The 23,916-nt window shown below is 40.7% G+C and overlaps 1 protein-coding gene across 1 annotated transcript; it reads left to right on the top strand.

The window, feature by feature from the left end:
• Window positions 1–9,596: 9,596 nt before the first annotated feature.
• On the top strand, window positions 9,597–22,697 carry urb1 (URB1 ribosome biogenesis homolog). The gene is made up of 39 exons (XM_061046989.1): window positions 9,597–9,826; window positions 9,958–10,097; window positions 10,188–10,339; window positions 10,453–10,582; window positions 10,678–10,774; window positions 10,852–10,937; window positions 11,025–11,150; window positions 11,268–11,398; window positions 11,497–11,692; window positions 11,800–11,937; window positions 12,039–12,212; window positions 12,306–12,438; window positions 12,527–12,649; window positions 12,783–12,895; window positions 12,997–13,116; window positions 13,603–13,719; window positions 13,868–14,006; window positions 14,100–14,258; window positions 14,549–14,748; window positions 14,832–15,050; window positions 15,129–15,311; window positions 15,412–16,249; window positions 16,365–16,569; window positions 16,648–16,834; window positions 16,913–16,971; window positions 17,063–17,250; window positions 17,348–17,458; window positions 17,537–17,600; window positions 17,687–17,855; window positions 18,061–18,163; window positions 18,254–18,414; window positions 18,509–18,620; window positions 18,810–18,916; window positions 19,171–19,314; window positions 19,422–19,531; window positions 19,661–19,867; window positions 20,044–20,285; window positions 21,012–21,590; window positions 22,349–22,697. Exons 1-39 carry the CDS (start codon window positions 9,691–9,693, stop codon window positions 22,537–22,539), a joined length of 6,789 nt encoding a protein of 2,262 aa, XP_060902972.1. The 5' UTR covers window positions 9,597–9,690; the 3' UTR covers window positions 22,540–22,697.
• Window positions 22,698–23,916: the final 1,219 nt, after the last annotated feature.

Here is a 23,916-nt window from a genome sequence, read left to right as displayed (position 1 = left end):
TAAATCATTACTACATAGATTAGGCTGTGAAACATATACACTATCTAGAGATATCACATTTTTCTTGTAACTATTAGGTTTGTTTGCTACTCAAAATTTAAAACAATCTATCTATAATGTAAGTTATTTGAAGAACATTTTCTCACCTTTATTGTATAAATTAAGAAATAGTATTAAGAATTAATTAGTATATTGTATATATTACTTATGCACATGGACCATCCATAGCACTTTTTTATCCTGGCTATGTATTGTGGGCTCATGTTTTTTGTATGGGTGCTATGTATGTATGTATGTATGTATGTATGTATGTATGTGTTGTGTTGTGTTGTCTTGTGTTGTGTTGTGTTGTGTTGTGTTGTGTTGTGTTGTGTTGTGTTGTGTGTTTGTTTGTATGCTGGCTGCTGGAACACCTACATTTCCCTGCTGGGATGAATAAAGTATATCTTATCTTATCTTTATCTCATCTTAAGAAATGGAGCGCTTAGCCCTGCTAGCCCATTAATACCAGCCATCCCCGATTCATTAAGACCAATTCAGAAATCTGCGATCCACCCGTTCCCGATGCCCACATCAGCACAATGATGAAACTGCCATTAACTGTTCAGCTCTAATAGCACACATAGGTCAACACACACATACACACAACCATATACACTTATTTCTAACACAACATTTTCACAAGTTTTCTTCTGTAATGAAAACCTCATTCACAAATCTGGGGAAAAAAACGCCTACAATTGAAGTATGCATAGTCATGATCCTAGAACAGATTATTTATCAAATGTGCCATAACCCGGTTTATGGGCCATGCAAAAAGACAAGTTAGCTAATTAAATTAGTACATTATTACAAAATGAAGAGAATAAATCAAAGAAAAAGATGTTTATGAGGTGTGTTTGGTCGCTATGATCAGGGTAGCATTTATGCATGTGTAAGCATGGTGTGGTGAAGGGTGCTGAAGAATGCACAAACACAAAGAACAGCTAAACTAAACAGAATGGTGCAGATGGGGATCTGGCTGAGAGAGAGAGCGTGTGTGGCACCAGAAGTAGGCTTTTATATCCTCTGAGGAGCAATGTGCCCAGGGGCTCCAGATCCGATATGACAATTGGTTACTTTGGCACCTGGTAGAAAGGATATTTACATTTACAGACCGCCGCACAGAAAGTAGGGGACGTCACAAAAGTTTAACTTAAGACCAATGTCAAAATTAAGTTTACCTTTGATGATGAAGTCTCTCACTTTGCACAATCTGAGGGCATTACAAAACCCATCATCCGCCACATATAACTGAACAATTTTAAATATAGATCAGGCTAGCTTCTTATCAGGCTCCCTCATACTGTGGAGTGATTATTGTGACTGTTTATCATGAAAAGAAAGAATGACTCTCTATGGGCCTCTGTTGTATTTGGCCTCGAGGAGAAGCACTCAAATTATAAAGTTTTATATTTTTGCATTGGCCATGCTCCACAACTGAATGACTGATATTTATGCTGTGAGAATCTGAGGGATACAGTGACATCAAAGAGCAATAGCACACAGCTGTGACCATGTACAACCATTTTGTGAGCCTGGACAGCTGGTCAGTTATGATCTATGACTTAAATCACCCAAGTGGAAACTGCTCTAGCGTGCAACAAGGCCTGTTGTGCAAAAGAAGCCCAACTCGGGAATCATAATAAATGCTTGTCAGGAGTTTGAGAACAAAGCCACAGAAATCCAAAACACACTCGAGAAGAAGGATGGAGGATAAAGGTGATGGGGAGTAAATCTCATCGGAAGAACCAACATGAGTTTGTCGTGTTTCAGTTTTAGTCACGCACAGATGTTCAAGAAGAGAGCTGCTGTGACACATGTCGGAGCCATATGTGCTTTGGTTTGCACAAACACTATAATCAGTAGCACTCTATAAAGCAGCTGCTGAGAACCACAACTAAAAATACACAGGAAGGGTTTCCCATCAGAAATGACAGATAATAAACCAGTATAATCATTTTAATGGTGAAAGAAATTATTTTACAGCCTCAGATATAGTAAATCACCACATCCCCCTTTTAACTCTTTGATGGTTTGCTGAGGTCTGAACCCCAATCCTCTGCCTGAGGCACACAGAGTCATGACTCATCAGTTCAGGAACCCTGGGCTAATAATTAACGAATGGTAAGGATGTTGTGAAAGATAGTTATATGATCAAAGGAGGGTGGAGACTCTCAGGATGGAAGATTGGAGACGATCCATGACTTCTGCGTGTCAGAATCTGTTTCACCCTTGTTCATATCCACGCACCCTTCACACCACTTCACTGATTTAGTCAGAACAATGGAAGTTAGATAGCTAATGAACCACTGGAAAGACTGAGAATTACTGAAGCTGGAAAGAACACAAATCAACCAAATGCTTGTTCCCGCTTCTTCCTCCGAAATACCTTTAACTACGAAGAGGTGTTTCACTTTTTTACTGTTTCTGTGAAGTCAAACTTTTGTAATTGACAGTCAGTGTTCAATTATTTCAAAAGGCTGCCAAAACATAAACAAGACACTCAATATTTATCACACATTTCATTGTACCTTGGAGTTGTTTTTTTATTTATTCATCCCCTTTGGATGTTTCTTATCATGGGGATCAGTGTGGGAACTCTCCTTTATATTAGGGAGATCCTAAAAAGACAAATCCTTGTAATGCCTCGTTTTTTAATTGTTGGGTTGTAACCATTGACTGTTGTTAAAATGAAGAGCCCTTTACCATCTTCTTCCATTTTGCTGAACTATATAGTTTGAGCCATGTCCCATCTGTAATCGTTGAGGGGATTTACATAAAGATGAATAAAACAAAAAAAAAAAAGATCAACTCCTACCAACCGACTTCCACTGAGTCTGGACTGAGACCCAGGCCAGTTTGTTTCCTAACGTTATTACTGCAGCCAGTCAGCAGGGGGAGCTGTAAATCTTTTGGCTTCACTCCCAGGTGACCGTTGCTCCATCCATCTTAATATACAGTCTGGTTGTAACCAAAACACCTGACAGAGAAGGGAGACGTACTCGGGATGCCACTCCGAGGCCTGTTAGGATCTATTGCCAAAGTCTGCATAACATACAAGACTTAGAGCAAGGGAGGTTAGATCAGATTTCATTAATAACAATCAACCTCATTATCCAAGTTCAGTTTTGACTAACATGAACAAAAAAGAACACTAAAATAATGTGAAAATGAATTTCATTCTCTGCAGTCTGTGTTAAATCAAGAGAGTTGTTAATAATTAAAACATCATGTTCTCACAGGAAGACCTCTGAGATTTATCACTCTCAGGAAGAGCTGCTTTATCACATCTGCTGACTGATGTTCAAGAAGACCACATTAACTCTCCTCATTAACCTGCTAGAGCTGCACTGAACCCCATTTCTGTCTTCTGTCTTTATATATGGAGGATTATGAGTAATGAGGGCAGGATTCAACTAACACTCCACAGTGCCTTCTTCTGACAGGTGACTGTCCCTAGAGATTTAAAGGCCTCAGGGTACAAACATAGTTTCTCTCTTTGAAGACCACCAGCCAGCTGGAGGACAGACTGATGACGGAAAGACAGCAAAAGTAGACATGGGACTGCAACAACTGGAAATCAGCTAAATTCATGAGTAAAAACAATGCATTCAGGCTTTGATTTTATCACAACCCATAAGTCTTGTAAGAAGGTTTGAACTTATGCCTTACACTACATTCAGAAAATAAAAGCCCCCCCCCCCCCCCTTTGATGTACAGAACAAAAACCATTTCATTCATGAAAAAGGGGAGTAGGAGGTCATGGGGAGGGTACCTCACTAAACTTTGCTTCCGATGTCATGCTTGGTGAGCCTGGGCCAAAGATGTTGTTTTAATGGTGTGCAGAGAGAGGGAACAGGCGGAGACAGCAGAGGGAAGAATAACACGGTGTAAAATCCACCAAAGTGTTTTTCTAATCACTGCAGGGAGCCTGCAGGAACGGAAGACTGTCTCAGGTCTGCTTTTGACATCATATCTAGTGCATCAAAATGTCAACTTGGCAATCACTAAGAGGTGTCCTCATGTCCATGTACCATTAACTTTACATCTCCACAGTGGATACCATAGCATGATGAACAGGACTGGAGATCCAACACCGACACTCTCGCAATATTATCTTATATCTTATATCATCTGTGAATATTGCAAATAGTTTCCTTTGATTATTTTTAGTATAACAGAAAAATAACTTTTGTTTTATAGTGAAATGATGAATTCAGCAATAAGTATCAAAAACTTAAGTAAGTATTGTGATTATATCACCTGTACATCAAAAAGCTGCAAATAGTCATCTCATTGATAAAAATACAAACATATCAATCTGCCAGATTAATATCAAAATTCAAATAAAACATCAACTGCTACCATAGACTAGTGTTTCTCAAATGGGGGTACGTGCAAGTAGTGCAAATGTCATTTAAAAAAAGTTGCATCACAACAAGCCAAATTAGTGATTTAAATCCATACACTGATTTAAGACAACTTAATTAACAGCATATGTTCTCTATGTGACATCAAATAGGGAACTACTTCCAACTTGAGGGTATTCATTTATACTATAGCTTCCATTATGTGCAGAGCCGCTTCGACCAGAGGGCCTCCGTCTGTTGATGTGTATTGTTCAGCGAGCAAGCGTTCGCATGCTAACAAGAGCGCGGAAGATAAAAATGAACAGGTTGTTGAAACAAGACAACGAATCGGTTGGGGAAAATGAGGTGGAAGACGAAAAATGTTCTTGGCCGGACAAAGGGGTGCTTGGCTGAAAACAATTCTGAAAGGAGTTACACAAGCCAAAAAAAGTTTGAGAATCCCTGCCATAGACTATATAAAACATATGGCCTATAAGTGACGACACCCACTGGCTTCTCAAGAAGACTTTTGAAGCCCATTGATGGCACTCAACATTTTGGAAATGCTGTCTCATACCAACTTTCGGTTACCTTAGCAACAGACAAACAGCTGGAGCTGAGGTGGGTCTTAAGACTCCTAAACAGCAACAATGTACCAATGTCAGTGAGATCAGCCACTCTCCTTATAACTCTTATCTTTCATAAAATCAAAACAGAGACGTTAGTTTAGCTGGACTCAACACATTTACTCATCAACAATATAATACAGAGAAAGGGAACCTTCTTCCTTATGAGTACTTTAGATATTTATAGTTCAATTAAAAAAAACAAATGGTTTCTGACTTTTGTTGACAGGTTTTTTTCCCCCTGTTTTTTTTAATTGTAATTTTTCATGATATAGAGGATCGGGTTAGTTCTTCCAAATAGAGGGGGGTCACATCAATAATCTGGTGGACCTGCTGCTGGGATTTCACAGTGAGAAGTTATGAGATTTCTGTGGTGCACCATAACTTGGCAGCATATTTCTAGAACTGTAATAAAAGTGCTTATTATTCAAAATGTACGAAAAGATCAGCCACATCACCTCTATATCAGCAGTAGGGTCAGACTGGGTGATATTTAGTGGTTTACAATCACCCAGTCGGAAAAACAAAAAAATGTGCACAGTTTTCCAAAAGCATTTTGCAACAGCAGCACTGTTTTCAATCAGTTGCCGAGTAGTGACAACCCACGAGCTATTGGCATATCCCAAGGCAATGAACCATATCGTGGTGCAATATAAACAGCCAAAATGTAATAGGACTTCAGAAAGCATCCTGACTCTGCTTGTGGCGAGTGATTGTGAGGAACAGAAACATCTGTACCTTACGTGAGACGATGTCCACATCTGGCTCGAGTCCTGTTTGTTACAGGGGTGTGGGCACGCACCAACAGCTGCACCCAACCACTCCCAGATGTTTCTGATAGGCCAAGTGTCTCACTGTTTGTTAGGCGTGGGGTGATCTTTGATCCTTTGACAGCGTTGGCTGCAGTGTTATTGTGAGGAGGCCTGAGAGGCTCTGAGAGGCACACAACGGAAGCACAGAAACCCCACAGAAGGGCCTGTGGTGCACTGCGGTGAAAACAGGCTCAGTAAAGTGGCTTCAGCTGCGGAAAAAACTCTTTGGAAACCACCCAAGTGTCTCTATCCAGACCCATTCGTGCCACTGGCATCGTAACAGTGGAAGTAAACACATAAGTTTGGCATATAACTTTGTCATATATTGAGTTGTACCAAGAGGAAAGTGTAAAAATATTGAACAGTTTTTTTTTTTTTTATATGACTTGGAAATCTCTTTGTAATAAAAACTTTAAAATAAAAAAATCCACATCAATGTACTCAGCTGAATAATTACACTAAAAGGCTATTTCCATCATATATCACTGCTAAGTTGTGCAGCACATTGTGGCATGAAGGACACCAATGTCGTAAATAACCCTTTTTTTTCTTTGGCCCTGCATAGAAAGGAAGCAGTTTGCCCTTCTGCTGACATGATCTGCCTGAGCTACACGTGGCTACAGCCGCTTTGAACTGATGAGCATCCTGCTCCTACATCCCAGGGCTATAAAGGCCTGACCACCACTGTCAGCGCTGTGACAGGCTTCATACACCCACCATTTTTGTTTAAAAGAGAAGTGGTGCACACCAGGCCAGAACTTCAAAAATAAACATGGCATTTATGGACCGGAAAAGACTTCACATAACTGTGCCACTCCTGCTTCCTCCAAAATCCAGCATCGACCACTTCAGCAGCTGGTCCTACAGAGGGAGCACAGGAGAGTTTTCTCTCATGCATTAAATACCCTCTCCCTTGGAGTTCAAACGCACATCATTTAAGACTAAGACCATTATTACACAAGAGAGAGCCCTAACTCATCAGGGTGGAAACATCACAAGGAACAGAGCTCAACAAGAAAGGAAGACATATTGACAGCTGGTCATCATTGTGCTGCGTTCTCCCTTTGTTGGGCTTCAGTGCATATTTCCTTCACAAATATTTCTACATCAGAGTACAACAGCATATCACAGATGCTCATTGTCATAAGAATTCATCCAAAAACATTTGTAACAAACACTATGTGATAAAATCTCAAACCAGCTACAGCTGCTGAGTGAAATAAACAAAACAAAATCACATTTACTTGTTACCTTTCATAAACATAAAGGGACTTAGTCAAAGAATCATAAACAAGTGGTTTTAGGGTTTTATATTTGACTTAATGACACAGTAAATGTTTGTTACTTAATGGTTCTACAGCTCTCATGATAACTATTACTACAGATCAGGTATAAAAGCCACATGGGAGTAAATTGAAAATGTGCTTTGTATTGAAACATATGAATTCAAAGATGCATTTACATTAAGTGTGATTGTCAGACCAAATGATTTAGCAGTATTATTCTGTCTAGATGAAACTCTGCAGGGATGATCTGAATTTTCAGAGGTTTTAGTCTCAGCAGGATATTGTGTTTTCTAGCACCCTAAGGAAACCAGGATTTCTGGTTTCGCTAAGATCTACTTTCATCCATTTTGTCATGCCTTGAAGGCATATCATTCACTAAATGCTCAGCTCAGTCAGTAGACATCCTCATAGTCACTAACTGTTGCATCAGAACACCCACGCGCTAAAGTTTTAGCACTATTTAAAGTGAATCTGTGGGCAAAATTTAATTTTGTTTACCTCTGAAAAACAATAACAAAATGCCTTACACAACGAGTGTCTCAACATTTCTGGCTTTACCTGTAAAAGAAGAAATATGTAATCAAACTGAGGAAACTGTAGCATGAACTCCAGGTAAAACTTTATGCTACAATCTGTCGTGTTGCAGATATTGTACAGTGTGTTGTATAACAGGCAGAGCAACATTTGCCTGCTTTAGATCTTTATTCTAAAAATGTCCTTTGGTGGTTTCTGCACCACAGGCAGATGTGTTTTATAGCATCCACAGCAGTGAGCTGTAATCAGATCGTCAGAATCCAAAGTAACATCCCAGACAACAGCAGGCTGCTGCAGAATCAACCTCACAAGATCTTTATAATTATGTCGAAACAGTTCATCTGGACGCCTCTCACAATGACTGAACTACCAAACAGAAAAACTACTCTTGAATAATGTGGACAGAGGCTGATGCCAAGTTACCTGCAAATCATTTTCAGGTAAATTCGTGGGTTGCTTTAAATCTCAAAGCAAGCAATGGTGGCCCCTGGTGGCCAGTCAGCGGAATGACAGCTAAAAGAGGAAATTTGATCACAAGCACATAGACTACTGCACAGATTTTAATGCTACTATTCCTTTTTTAATGTAAAGGGTTTTTTATCTCATTCAAATTAATCCTACAAATACATGTCATTATTATCTCTCTCAGCAAACTCAGAATGCAGATGTGTGTAATTTATTTAAAAAACATCATTGTTGTATGAGTGTAATTTGTCATAAAGATGTAAGGCTTGTTCAGTTTATTCTGCAGAAGAGCTGTTTGAATCTCCTCATATTCACATGAATGATGTACTAAAATAGACTGTTATGTCCATAATGTGAAGATACAAAAATATAATGTACATTACTATCTTTCTACCTTTACAGAACAGCACAAGCTCCTTGTAATTTTGACTTTCATTTTAATTTTTGGTTCAAAGTGCATCCAAATGTTTGTTGAGAGAATAACTGAGAAGAGGCTACACTTATGTTGTAAACCACACACTCTTCAAATAGGCTACAGAGCTGAACCACCACTCTGTGGTCTCAACAAAGTGTGTGTTAACCCAAAAATAATGCTGTAATGGAGAGACACTTAAGACCAAACATGCTGAAAACTGAAGTGTATAAAAAAAGAACTGCACTCAGACATATCTCCAAATTAGCTCCAATTAGCACAAATCTTTTAGAAATGAAACCGAGTCTGTCAGCTATGTTAGGACAACAACCTGTCTTTAACATTTTTCAGGCATGCAAAATCCTAAAAAAAAAAAAAAAGCATATTCTCCTAAAGAACATATCATCCCAGTGTTCACGTGCCTGCCATGGTCCATCCAGTGGGAGTAAAACTGCATTTGGAAAAAATGGAATTTGGATGGAAGAAATTCTAACTTTAAACAGCATGAAGATATAAAAACTATCAGAAACACACACGTTTTCCTATTATATCACTTCTCTTCTGAAATTTAAATCATATTCAATCAACCAGATTGTTGTTGCTGGGACTGTATGTGTGTGTGTTTTTATGCCTGCCAATGTTCTTTGTATGTTGGTCCTGGTATTGAATTTGCCCTTTTTTGTAGCTATGTTTTTTTTTTGTTTTTTTTAACTTTACTAACAAACAGGTTAACTTGGAAAAAAATAAAATAAATTGTTACCATATTAAACGTACTCACCACCTCGTGTTTTGGTTAATTAATCGAAACAACTGATGAAACTTAAGTGTATTATATTGAGCTCATTGTCAATTAAATGCGTCAAAACGTGTCATTTTCTGAGCTTATTTTCTTACTGATTCCACGAGAGAAAACATCTTGGACAGATCAATAGGTCTTAAAATAAATTATATGTCCAAGTATGTCCATGATGCAGTGCAGGTTTATTAGAAACAGAAGCTAAAGATTTGCGGAACTAAAGTTTTGCAGCAGACGTTTCCCACCGGATGTACATTTGGTTGGACGGCCGTTCTGTTTACACCACAACGTGACAGAACTGTGAAGGCATGAGAGTTCAGTTATTGTAGAAGTCGCTAAATTTCTGTGTGTTAGTCATTTAAAAAAAAATGAAAAAAATGGGTAAAAAGCGCAGCAGTGAAGACTCGGCTGAGTCCGAAACTCCGCTGAAGAAAGAAAAGGTTCCGGAGTTTAATGGAACTGCGTTTAAAGCCATGCTGAAGGAACCCACCACAGCCATGAAGGGTGAGGGTCACATGTTAAGTTTATTTCACACACACATAACGGGAGTGATAAGATATAATAGTATATAATAGACCATCAGTTTTACATAACAATCTTCTGCTGTGTTTAATTCTTACTTTTGTCCCCTGCAGGCCTGGAGACATTCATATCAACAGCTCAAAAGCTGCCTTCTCCAGACCTGTATGATGTGGTTGAAGGTTATATAAAAATCTCAATGGAGTGTGCGGAAATATTCAAACTGCTAGACAGAGGCAATCTTATAGAGAGTGAGGTAAGCTGAAGCTCTTCTCTCTGCTGCACCGCCTGCACCTTTACTGTTGTTGTCCATGTAGAGTTCTTATCAGATTTTCCCTCTGGCCAGATGATGCTGATTTTTGAGAGCCTGGAGATGATTCTTCTGAGGACAGCCAGTGACTTGTCTCACTTCAGCATGGTCGGCAATGCTATCGTGAAAAAGACAGTTTCAAACTACATGAAACTTCTGCAGGGATCTTTCCATTCGGAAAACCACAGGTGTGCATCATGAGCCCTATACTGACTTTTTTTAAATGTCAGTCCTTTAACACACACACACACACACACACACACACTCCCCCTGCTAACGTAGTGTTTTGTTTTGTGCGCAGGTTTGTTCGACAGTGCCTCAGTCTCCTGTCCGCCTTAGTGTCTCAGGGTCCCGAAGCTGCCAGAGAGGTCCTGAGTCACATTCACATCAACAGAGTCGTGTCTGGACTGGCAAAAAGACGGGATAAGAAGGTGTGAAGTAGCACTTGCCCTGTTCTGTGTTCAGCATGTGTTGCGATCAGTGTGTGTTTTTTTTTGTTTTTTTACATCATTCCTTATCTACTCAGGGAAAACCGGATGTCCGCATGGCTTTTATCCAGTTCGTACTGTCCTTTCTGGTATCGGGAGATAACGCTACAGTCGGACAGCTATTGGAAATCAAGGGTAAGAATGCAGCAAACATTTCAAATAAACAGCGTAACCGTATCTTATTTTCTTGACACGTTGACTTGGTTTGTCAGAACTCCTGCCGGAGATCCTGAGTACAGGTGTGAAGGAGGACAGGTTGTCTATCGTCAATCTCATTTTGTCTACGCTGAAGACGAGAGTAAGTGCTCCGCGGTGCACGCATTACATGAAATGACCCTTTTATGGATTCGCTGTCTTTATTTGTTGTCATTCGTTTATTTTGCAGGTCGTCCTAAACAAGGGCATCACTAAAACACAGAAAGTGCGTTTTTTCACACCTGTCGTCATGGCCAACGTAGCCTCTCTGTATAAGTGGAATGGAATCGTGGACGCAACCACTGATGATACCAAAGTGAGTTCATTGCTTTTTGACTTTGTTGGTTGAGACAAAAATTGTTTTATATATATTGTGTTTTCAAAATTGAACTGTTGGTTATTAATTTACTTTTACTTTTTTTTTTTTCAAAAGGTGGAAGCCGACTCGGAGCATGCTGGGACATCTGTAGTCAGGGAACTTGTCCACAGTTTCTTTCTCGACCTGTGCTGCTCTCGCAAACACGGTATCAGCTTTCACGACGCGAGCTTTGGCACGGCCGGCAGGTAAGAGATCAGACTGTCAAAGTTACGGTTTCCCCTCCTGAGACCTCCACTTGCTGATTTACAGGATTTTTCTGGTTTTTTTTTTGGTTTTTTTTCAGGGTGGGAAACATTGTCTTGCTTCAGTTCTTGGTGGGACTGAAACAGGCCACAGAGGATGTGTTGGTGGCAGAGCTGGTGGTTAATGTGCTGAAAGGGAGTCCTGACATTCTGGCCAGGTACTTTCAGGAGACTCAGTTTTCATACACCCCCCGCCTCAAAAGTGCTTGGCAGGACAATGTGAAGCTGCTGAAAAAGGTAAAGCCTTCATCCTTTTTTTTTTCTTTTTCCAGTGAGTTTTCCAGTTTTTTCTTCTGCGTAACTTGTCTTAAAAACAAATTATGAGTGTTGAATGTATATCTCAGATTTACGAGGCCCAGCCAGATATCACCGCAGTCTTTCAAGCTCGTGAGGTCACCCCCCTCCCGCGCCTCCTCTCCATGATTATGGTGATATCTGTACCTCCGGTTTGTAACAAGACCTTCTTCACACAGGGCCTCAGTGTAAGTGACAGTGATTCATAAAATAAACGTTGCATCTGCACATAAATTACTGAAAATGTATCATACTTTAAAAAAAAAAAATCTTCTCTTGTGTATGTCAGCTTGCCAACACAGCAGTGCAGCTCACAACTCTGTCCATGATGAATTTCATCCTGAAAAGAGCCAAAACCAACATCGAGTACCTTTTGGATAAATCCGAGGGCCTCGGCTCAGATGTTTACTCCCCCGACACGATGGAGGACTTGGCGCAGCAGTACAGGGAGACACTTAGCAAGGTAAGCTCCCGGATTGTGTTGTGTTTTAAACCCACAAATAGTAACGAGGCTCCTCTGAGCGAATCACTCATCCACCTCTCACGCTGCTTTTAGATTTTACCTGATATGACGGGCATAGTCTCAAAGTGGCAGTCAATAAGCAAGAAGGAAAAGACAGACGGTGGAGATAAAAAGAATAGAACTAAAGGCGGTGCTGAACAGACGGATAACAAAAACGAAGCTCCAGGTAATGACAGTCACAGCAGGTTACGTGTTTATTGTTAATACTTGAAAACACTGCTAAATGTTTTAACCGTGTTCCTTACGATGAGCAGCTGCTGAGACGGCCGAGGTGATCCTGCTGAAGGCTCTGATTCTTCAGGTCATATGTCTGTACCAGAAAGTAGTGCCTCATCTGGTTAGTCAGTGCAAGTTTGACTTCAGCAAGCTCCTGAAAGGTGATGCTTTTTTTTTTTTTCTATCATTGAATTCATAAGAATCATGTTTCAAGAAGGATGTGGCTGTTTCTTCAAAAAATAAATGAAAAAATAAAGTTGTTTCTCTCTCTCTCTTTTTTTTTTACCTCTCCAGGGATTGTGTCCGATAAAGGCATGAGGGAGGAAGTCCCCCCAGTTTTGCAGTATCAGATACTGCAGTTAGCCTTAGATCTACCTGCTAGCAAGTTCTCCTGGTTTCGCTTACAGGTAAAGAAGTTACACCGTTTGATTTTAGATCGCTGTTTGGAAAGGTGTTCATTTGTAATCATTTTTGTTTCTTACATATTCTATGTTTCTTTCCTTCTCAGGATGTTGCAGACACAGAATCATCATCTGGAGAGAAGTCAGTACTGTACCTGCTTCTGAAGATGTTTGTCAGCAGCAGCAGCAGCCACCTGAAAAGCTCAATGAGGATGCTGGTTCTTAAAGTAAGGAACCTTAGTTCTTCTTTCTTTAGATTTTACTTTAGCCTGCACAGAGATCTACAGATCAAAATATCAAACTTTTGACCACGAGGACATGAGACATAATAATTGTTAACCCCTAATCTAGCAGGTTGTTGTTTTTTTCTCTGTACATACAGTATAACAGGGTTATAGATCAGTGTTTTCCAAAAGTGAAAGCACAGTCTGAAGAATGTATTATTTAATCTATTGGCAAAGCATCAGGATGTGTTAGCATTTCTTCAGATATTTCAGGAATCAGATAACTCAACAGAGTCAAAGAGATTAGTTCATATATTACTTAAAAGCCTCAAGCAATATAATTATTTGGGCAAATTGTATCCATGAGGATGATGTTAAAGCTGCTTAAGCAAAAGGTTCTTCACTACAAATGTTTTTTATCTTATCTTATATGCATTTCTGCCAAACTTAGTGCATGTTACTGATTTGTATTTCCTGCCTTGGATCCAGGTGCTAAAGGACAGTGGAGTGTTTGAGTACACCTACAATGAGCTTGAGCTCTGGCTCGACCAGCTGGCCAGAGTAGAATCAAACCAACAAGAGACAGTCATTCAGTTCCTGGAGAGGGTGAGCTCATCTAGCCAACATCCTTTATAAAATCTCAACACTTCTGCCTCTTTCCGATATATAATTATTTGAGGATAAATGAAGACATTTTAATCATGACATACATTGTAGTAGTAATCAATAATAAAGGCTTGTCCTCTTGCTCCAGGTGATAGGGAAATTGGTGAGTAATTCTCACACATACACCGATAAGGTTGCCAGCCTGGTGCAGGAGGCCGCTTACCTGCAGGCTAACCTGAGCAGCCAGGAGGGCGACACTGCCAGCACCCCGGTCTCACACATCGATGGTGAGCATTAAAACATCGATGTTTATTCGTTTCAGCCACAAGCCGGCGTGTAAAACTTTTTTTATGGTTTTACAATCTGACAATGTCTTGTAGATGTGTTAGACATGCTGGATGTCATTATGGAGGGAAATGACGGGGAGATGGAACAGTTTGGGCCAGCTCTGAGCGAAGACCTCATTATCCAGACCTTCCCCTTCAGTGCGGCGGTGCCCGCAGCCCTGGAGGTCCGCAACAAACTGTCAGCAGAAAAGGGTAAAACACTTCGACCTAAATATAAATCAATAGCCTGAAATACTGTGTCCAAACATTGACTAATGTTTAACATTATTTTAATAAGGTCAGTTTATCAACCAGAGTTGCATACAGAGACTATGAATGTGTGTACATTGGTATAGAGTTGATATCCATGTTTCAGATCTATAGGTCCATATCAGCATAAAAAAAGAGCAAGATTTTTCAAATAAAACTTTAAAGTAGTTTCCTAAATTGACAAAGGTATGTTGTAGTGATCCTAACCACCTGTTCATCTGCTCTTTCCTCAGCGGTGGTACACGAGTACTTGTCTGCCGTGCTTTCCGATGTGCTGCATTGTCAGAGGGAGCCGCTCCCCCTCTGTCTGGCTCTGCTGCAGTACGATAAAGAGCTCGTAACCTCAGAGCTCTCGTCTTCTCCTCATCCCTCCATCATTCATCTTCATCGCTATTACTCCAAATGGCTACCACAGCAGTGCCGGGAGGAACTGGTGAGTCTTTGGTGGAACCAGGAAATTGTTTCACTGAAGGGCTGACATGTAGAAATAATGGCTCCCTTTTTTTTTTTTTACAGTTCAAACCCTCTGAAAGTCAAACAACAGGATCATTGACCCCTTCTTCATTCACTGAACTGATGAAATCTGCGTATAGCCGAGGACTGAGCCCTTTGCTTGAGGATTCCTTCAGGAAGGATGTGGAAGAAAGTCTGGCTCCCATGTTGATGGTTGAGTTTCCCGTGGCAATCAAGCAGCTCTTGCTCTACATAAAGTCTACGGTGGAAAGCCTTGGCACAGTAAGAGCATAAAACAGGATTACAACTCAGTTCATATCTAAGCCATTAATACATAACACATGTTTTCCTTCTGCACAGTTCTCCAAAGACACAGGAACTGCTCTTCTGAGGACCTTAATGCAAATACTCCAGGACATGGTGTCCAAGCTACAAGGCTTTCAGGAGACCCAAAACTCTGAGGCCACAGAGAGCTTCCAAGAAGGATCAGATCTCTTTCTGGAGATCAACCAGATGTCCATGGTAGAAGCCAATAAAGAGCAGGTTGGGAAAAAGTTCTGCCTTAAATAAGACATTTTTTTGTGTTTTTGTTAAATTCTAATACTTAGAATACTAGAATAACTGATTCACTCTTTGTGTTTAGGTCCTTCTGTCTGCACTCGGCTCCATCTTCAAGCATCCATGTTTGGAGCAGTGGTTTCTGGCTTTGGAGCTGGCTGCTCTGCCCCCTCACACTCTGAACCCTGTCCGACTTAAACATCTGTGTGCTCAGCTGAATGATGACATATTGGCCCTACTGAAGACCAGCACTCCCACTCTGTGCGATCTGGGTCACCTGGATCTTGTTTGCAGCTACATGGGGGCTATAGAAAGAGCTGTGGTCAAGGAACTAATGGAGAAGGGCTCAGAGGCTGAAACGAAACAGTCGAGACCTTTCCAGGCCCTCCTGTCACTGCACAGCTGCATGGACTCCTGTTATCTGAGGGAGGTGGTCTCCAAGCTGCTTCTCCTCCCCCAGGAAAGCCTAATCTCCTCCAGAAGTGAGCGCACACAATCTGAGCTGAGTGTCTACGGTAATGCAGCAGTGCAGATCTTGACAGAGTCCAAAGCTAACTCTACCCAGGATCGCAGCATCTTTCTGACTCAGGCACACCTCCAGGGCCTGGGCACCCTGCTGATGTCGTGCTCCAGCCCCGCGCTGGAGGCCTTCCTCCTGCAGACTCTGTCCAGTGAGCCGGGCAGTGCCAAGCTTATCCGCACAGACTTGCTGCTGCATTGTCTCAAGCAGCCTTGCTCAGACACTCTGGCCATCAGCTCTCTGCTGCTGCAGAACTGCTCCACACACTGCCTTGCATTTGAAATGTGGTGCCTCGAGCAAACAAACATGGAGAAGCTGTCGGACCAGAGAGAAACATTCCTTCCACTAATCAATGCCTACCTAAAGATGGCAGAAAGAGAGGATCCTTCAAGGCCTAAGGATGGTTTGTATTAAATTAAACTCTATTGTTTTTGAGTGTGCAGGCTGTCATTCTTTCTACTTTCTACTCTCACACTTGTATATTCATTTAAATATTTTCAAATTCTGTGCTTTTGTAGTGCAAAAAGAAGCTTTGAAAGCTTTGAAGCGAGCGCTTTTCTCCGAATTGTCCCAGTGTGCTCTGGGAGAGCTGACAGAAGACTCTGGAGCACGAATAACTGAAACACTTGCCAGTCTGATCAAACTCTCTGCAGACCTCAAGGACACTAGAGACTTGATCACAAATCTGCCCTCTGCTCTTCAAAAAGTGGACAGTTTTGAAAGGTATTAATGGACTCATGATACTGTATGTCTTTAGTAGCACAAGCTGTAAGCTAATTGTTGCTTGTTTTCTCCCTCCAGATGGCAACTCGTTGATGTCATCACTGAGAAACTGTCTGAGTGCCCAGAGGAAAAAGATACCTGGAGGAAGTCTGTCACCAGTGCTGCCATCAAGTGTCTCATCTCAGCTTACAGTCGCTCTAAAGAACAGACTTCTTCCCTGTCAGAACAGGAGCAGGCCATCCTGGGAAAACTGCAAGAACTTCTTGTGGGTTCATTTTCTTCACACATGATGAATTTCAGTTTTTACTTGATTTACATTTCATAATTTATTTTCTTTGTACAGCTGTCTGCTGAAGACATTTCTGCATCTGAATGGAACAGTCTTGTTAAGAATGGACTGAAGTAAGATATTTGCCTTCTTGATTTTAGTTTTAAAGGGTCACAACATTTGTTTTTGAAATTTAAAGAGCAAAAATGTATCCTCCTTCTGCAGATATCGCTACAGAGATCCCCACTTCCTGAACACACTGAGCAGCTTGTTGGAAATGATGTACAGCGGCAGTGAGGTCCAGAAGGATCTGATACCTTTATCCACCCTTTACATGATGATCAGCAGCCATTCTCTGTTCCTGCCCACCATGTTGGACTCTGATGACGAGCCTAGCAGGTGTCAGGCGAAAGGTACGACTAGATTCTGAACAAAGGGTAAAATTAAAAACCTGGAGACCTGAATTGTTTATTTTAAAACAAAAACAAACTTGTGTTGCTGTCATTTCAGGATCATTGGTGTCCCTTCTTCTGTGTTTGGTGAAGAAGTGTCCTGCTGTTTGTAACACCAATCACTTTGTTGTTCTTCTCGGAGCCTACGGAGTGACACTGAGTACTACAGGTAAACCAGATAATATGGTGATTACTGTGTTGCTTCTTTGTTGTTTTCTTTCCTCTCACATCTTCTTTTGGTTTGCAGATCAGAAACTGTTACTGCTGCTTCACGAATATGAAAGAAACAACGTCAGTCTGCTGAAATTTCAGTACGTAACAATGATCTTTATATGTCGCACACGCCACCAGTAAAACCTTTAATTTGCAGACACTCACCACGTGTGTTCAACATTAGATCCTTCCTGTGGGGTCCAGCAGCTGTGGAGCATCACAAGACCAGGAAAAGCCTGGGAGCGTCTCTGTGGAAGCAGGCAAGCTCAGACGACCTGCTGGCCCTGCTGAAACCCGACATGATGCTGCAAACTATTGCACACTTCCCCCAACACCGTAAAATCATCCTGCAGGTAGACCTTGATTTCATATTAACTTTGAAGAACAGCATTCCATTAAAAAGTTCACTCAAAGGGTCATCCAAATCACAAAAAGAAGATCAATACATCCAGTGTTAATGTGATTATGTGGCTGCATGTCAGAGATATTTCAAAAGGGATACAGTAAAAAACGTCTTTTATGTTAAATAACTCCTAAATGTATTTTTGTCTTTTATAGAGCGATAAGCAGCTACTGTTCTCCAACAATGCAGTAAAGGACATCGGGGATTTGTATGATCCCTGTTTTCTTTTGCCTCTATTCAGCGCCATCCTGGGGCCAGGTGAGTGTATTACAGTGATCATTCAGATTCCTTCAAATCAGTCATTGCTGCTTCATTTATGTTCCATTGTCTCATTTTTCTACCCAACAGAGTGCGTGATCGACTGCATCAAGTTTATATCCAGCCATGCCCTGGGAGTTACTGTGATGGCTCTAAGTAGCTACGACTCAAAAGTGAGAGCGGCTGCGTATCATGTGCTGAGCTGCTTCTACCAACACCTTGAGGGGGCTCGCTTCAGAGAGAAGAGACAGGTAAAAGAGTCGATGGAAATGTGTTCGTTTTTAAAAATGTTATTCATGCTGAAATCTCCTTCAGAAATCTGACGAGCTTGATTTGATCAAATAGTTGCTGTACTTGATGGATACAGTGAAGAATGGAATCCGACAGCAGAATCAAAGGCTTCCATTTGTTCTGACCTCTTACGTCACTAAAGTGGCTCAGCAGATGCTCAAACCTGGTGTGTAACCCTGAAAACTATCCACTCAGTCTATTGTTTAAATACGGATTTCTGTTAAGGCCGTTTGAGCCTTTTTTAATCTCACAAGACAATATCTGTAATGTAATATTTAATGTTGCAATTCTATATAAAGAACATATTTTATCATTGCCCTCTGCATAACTGTCTTTGCTCCCCCCCCCCCCTTAGAGGACCACATGTATGTGGTGTTAAACAGGTTCCTGCTGTCCCATCAGAGTTTGGACTTCAGAAAAGTCCCTGAGTTCTTCAAGCTTTTTTATGGCTTTGACTTGGAGGTAAGTTACATAAACTGTTTGTTTGTTTGTTTTTACTGCAACTTTTTAAACGGTGATTAGTGAATTTCACCCTGAACAGACAAATGACGGTCCAAATAAACTCATCTTGTGTCAACAACATTTAACCTTCATCTGTTTGTTTTAACCAACCTTGGATATTTCGACTGATGTTATCAGTCTCTGTGGTGTTTCTCTACAAGCTGTGTCAGCTGTGAGCGTGTGTCTGACTGTGCGTTTTCTTTTATCTGCTCTAGCACAAAACGGAACGAGAGTGGATCCTGAGTGTGCTGGAGGAAGGCCTAAGTGATGCACAGTGCTATGAACTGTGTAACCAACAAGGCATCTTTCAGACTCTTTTAGGCTTCAGCAGCAGCCCCCTGTGTGATGAACCTGCACAGGTACATACTGTGGGAATCGCATTGACAGTTCAGCCAAGGTTGAAGTCAGTTTCAATTTGCACACACAAAAAAAAACAATAAATTATTTCTTTGTATCGCTCCAATAGACACAGATTATCAGGGTGTTGTCCAAGGCGGCCCGTGTGACCAAAGCTGCTTATAACCTCACCAAGAGCTGTGGACTCCTGTCATGGATAATACAGATGGTTGAAAAAAGGTACGCCCAGAGTGAAGTTCAGTCCCATCTTTTGCTCCGTTTTCATACATTATTATCATCAAAACTACAATATTCTCTTCTGTCAGTGTCACATTTTCTTCTCAAGTCTCAATGTGTTTTTCTCTTCAGGAATCTCAACCAGCAGCTGCTTGCTGCCATCGTAGATCTGCTCCATGTGCTGTGGTTTACTAACCTTGGGCAGAAAGAGAAGCAGGTGGATGGAGGTGGGACCTTCTCATCTTCAGAGGAGAAACCTCAGCGCTCTGCAAAGTGTCTTCCACTCCCACTCATCAGTGAATTCCTTTGTGTGGCATCAAGTGTCAGCAGACACCTCAGGTAAAGCATTGTAACCTCCAGGTACTGAACACTGAGCTGTTGTAGAAGATTAAAGTCACTCTTTGGGGCGTTTTACTTTATTCTAACCATTTGAGATGTCAGTCAGAACGAACCTTGATAAACGTTCACTGTCTTTGGTCAAGGATGTCAGTGCTTGTTTGGTCTCCTCCCATCAGATTGCGTGTGAAGGCCACACAGCTCAGCCTGTTTCTGCAGACTCTTTGCTCTATACTGAAGCATCGTGGGACGGCTCTCAATGTGAGACAACAGGCGGACTGGCTCACACTGCAACCGCAGCTTCTCTCTTGTACTGACGCCCTCACTCTGCTACTCTGCTGGGCCTCCCTGTCCCGCAACACAGCACTCCTTACCCAGATACAAGCTGTGTCTGAAAAGCACAAAGTGAAAGAGTTGTTGGGTGAGTGTGTTATTAAATTCAACGATTTCTGTCCAACCAAAGATGATCTGCAAAAATTGTCCTGGCTGTCTGTCTGCCAAAAGATTGAACAAATACATGTAAAGTAAACACATAATAAGCAAAGAGATAGTGACAATGAGTGTTATAACACTGCTGCAGTGGACGATAACGGTCATAGTGGGATGGGAATCGGAAGCATGGCAGTACGCCTTCTAATGTGTGACTTTTTAAAGCAGCATGAGACAACGAAGCAAAAGCCGCCAGATCGATGTGTGTGGGAGTACAATTTAGAAAAACTCAGAAATGATCAATATTATCAAATGTAGTCAAAGTCACATAGATATCCCAATCACAAGTTCACATTACGAGGTATGACTTTGGTGTATATGTCTTGTAAAGGAGGTGAATTAATCTTATAACAGATACCATACCTTTTCTTTTAGGTGCTGATTTATAGCCATCCGTGGTTTCACAGTTAATTTGATTCTGTTGAGGTTCATTTTATTGAACCTATGAGGCATATAAATAAAGCCAATACCAAAAACATATCATGAAGCCAAACCATTGCTAAGAATGTTGTACTCTTCAAGTCTATCAAGTGTTCAAACTCTTTTCTTTTACTACTGAAAACATTCAAGTATGTAAATCTTCCGTGTCACAGTAGATAAATCATTCTTGCATTATTAGTATACTAAGCACAGTTTTTTTTTTCTGCTTCCTCATAAGGGATTGGGAAGGATAAGGCCCGTGGTAAAGGCTCTGTTTCCAAGACCCGTACAAAACAAGAGAATCTGGCAGAGGACGCTGAGACTGAGAAACAAGAACAGAGTCTCCTGACAGAGTGTAAATCTTACCTCAGCAGTATCTTCGTTCACTGGCAGCCTGTGTTTCCCTTCACTGAACCCCAGTTAGCTCAGCCAAGAGACAAACTGGGTCCCAGTGGGTTGGCCGGTGATACTGCACACCTGCTTACCAAGTGGTCCCTGAGGTGCTTGGTGGAGGATGTGTATGATGAAAACAGAACCAAAGAATTCCTGCAGTGGGTTGAAAAGGTTGTGGTTGAGCACAGGGGAAGTGTTGACATTGTGTTACTTGATCCTGGCTGGAAAGCAGACCTTCTTCGACTCTACCATCAGACCCTTCAGGCTCAGTATCACTCCAGCATTTCAACAAGAGTGGAAACCTGCCAGCTTTTCACCAAGATTATGATGCACTTCCTGGAGAGCCAAGGCCACCTTCCAGAGCTGCACCAGGTAGTCGTCTCTGCCTGCCTGCCAGAGGCCTCGGACGATCAGTGTAGACGTGGTAAGAGCATGATGCCTCATTGAGAGACTCTCTCACTTCAACCATTAATGACAGCTAGTATGCAAACCAACAATACTATATCAATATTGTGAAAATATATTTCCTGACTTACTCTTCCACAGCATAACTCAAAAAGATTTTCTAAGATTTAACAAAGGCTTTTGCGTAATGCAAATAAAGAAGAATTGATTAGTTGATGTTGGTTCTGGAGCTTTTACATATTTCAACAGGACATTTATGAAAGTAATATTTATATTGATTGGGGGAAAACAAGGCTGATTTTCCCTGTGTGTATTTACATACTGATGGAAGCTGATTCTTTTAATGACAGTTTTAGAAAGACTTGCTTCCTGAGGTGAACCATGGGAATATGAAAACATACAAAGACAGTGTATGTTGTGTAGCATTTATTATAGTTTCCATCAAATAAAAGTTCTAGTGCGGTGATGCTTGTACAAAAGAACCAAATCAGTCCTTTTGTGCCTCAGAATCAGGTTTTATTGCCAAGTACATTTACACATACAAGGAGTTTGACTTGGTGTATTGGTGCTAAACAACTATTGCGCTGTATGTGCTACATATGCTGTGTAAACGGAATTCAACATATTTTAAATTGCTGTTGATAAATTAAAAATCACATGAAAAAAAAAAAACATGAATTGGCCGAGATGAGCCAGAGAATGATGGCTGTATGGAACATCACTCGGTTGTGATAAGTTGTAGTGTAAGTGATTTATTGATTGTTTTCTCTTTTCCAGAAGCCGGACTGCGTCTGTTGTCATTATACATCCATGAGTTGTGGAGTGGAGCAGCATCAACCGACCTGTTCCTGTCTCATATCGGTTTGGTGACCAGAGCCAAGTGCAAGAAACAGAAAGCATCCAAATCATCAGTGCCTCCATCAGCCATCAGAGCCATCTGTAATGACATCATCACCATGAAGAGATAGATCAAACCCGTGAACACTACCGTGTTCTTCGTTTAAGATTACTGGTTATAAGATAATCTTGTAGTCGTTCATTTTACTGCTTTTTTTGTTTCACGTAAAAGACTGAAGTTATTTTATAAAAGCTGTTATAAAATGTTGATTTACAAATCTGTCACAAATGTTGTGCATTTTCTTTAGCATACCGTTCCTGCTTGACAAAAACTATGACTGTTAACATTTTTATAGGGATAATTAGAACACAACGGGTATATTAGACAAGGTTGAAGACTAGATTCAAAGTGTTGAAATCACCACAGTATACCTGATCTCTTCTACAGTTTTACGTCTAAGGTAGCCTTCCTGAGTACAGTATATATACACTGCTGGTTAAATCCTGTGACAATTGTTACATAACATCCTACTTCATAATCATTACACTCGTAAAATGTGCCGTCAATCAGATTCATCTCAGGTCAGGCAGTTGATGTACTGGGACTGTGTTTGTTTTTTGATCTTTGACCCCTGCAATAATAAGAAGTGAAACGTTAGAAAAAGAGCTTTGTGGTCTTATTTAGCAAAAGTACCCGTGTTTGTCCATTGTATACATTTATGTTTATTTCAGTATTCAGTTAGTGAAGCCAATTCTGTCTACCCACATTCCAGGTAGTGAGACTTTTAAAGATAATTACCTTGAAAAGTGTCCACTGCCAGACATTATATTCAGACTAAGAAAGAGAAATCCCACAAAAGCAGCCAGGATGATCCAGAATATGATAACTATTGAGTCTGAAATGGAAGAGGACAGTTCAGTCAATCGATCTTTATTTGTATGGTGCCAATTCATATCAAATGTTATCTAAAGCTATTAAATTATAACTGCTCAAATGTAAACAACTGGGTCATCTTCAGGTAGTGTAAAAGAGCCAAAGCTAAAATATTTCACTTTTACTCATCCTATAATATTTTATAGACAGATTTAAAAGGTAGATTATTTTGTTAAAACAGTTGTAATATCAGAAAAACTTAGAAAACTGAGAATAATAAAGATCAAGTATAAAGACTTACATTTATTGTATTTCAGCTTGTTCTGATCCACAACCACAGGATCAAGATAATCATCATAGTATTCCCACTCGTATGTCACAGCACTGGTTGAGTTCTCCATTATGGCCATCGTCTCATTTTGACATAGAACAAAGTCTATCTCATTCCAAAGAGTTGGCAGAGGACATTATTTTGACCACGATGAAAAACTACATTACGGTTTCTCCTTGTCCTCCAAAAAGTTGCTTTCTCATATTTCATCAAGTCTTCAATCCTCAGACGCAAATGTTTGTCTGCTCTACTCCAGTCTCTTTTCATTTTTGGCACAGTACCTCTGCAGAGGCACGCAGTGTC

Source organism: Labrus mixtus, chromosome 9 (genome assembly GCF_963584025.1).
Source record: "Labrus mixtus chromosome 9, fLabMix1.1, whole genome shotgun sequence".
NCBI classification, from domain to species: Eukaryota; Metazoa; Chordata; class Actinopteri; order Labriformes; family Labridae; genus Labrus; species Labrus mixtus.
The sequence above is the reverse complement of the archived record's forward strand: the minus strand, read 5'-3'. Positions and strand labels throughout refer to the sequence as shown.

Coding starts and splice junctions, on each gene's coding strand:
- urb1 (XM_061046989.1), top strand. CDS start 9,691: ATGAAAAAAATGGGTAAAAAGCGCAGCAGTGAAGACTCGGCTGAGTCC. Junction 11,151..11,267: donor CAACCACTGATGATACCAAA/GTGAGTTCATTG, acceptor TTTTTTCAAAAG/GTGGAAGCCGACTCGGAGCA. Junction 16,835..16,912: donor GAAAACTGCAAGAACTTCTT/GTGGGTTCATTT, acceptor TTCTTTGTACAG/CTGTCTGCTGAAGACATTTC.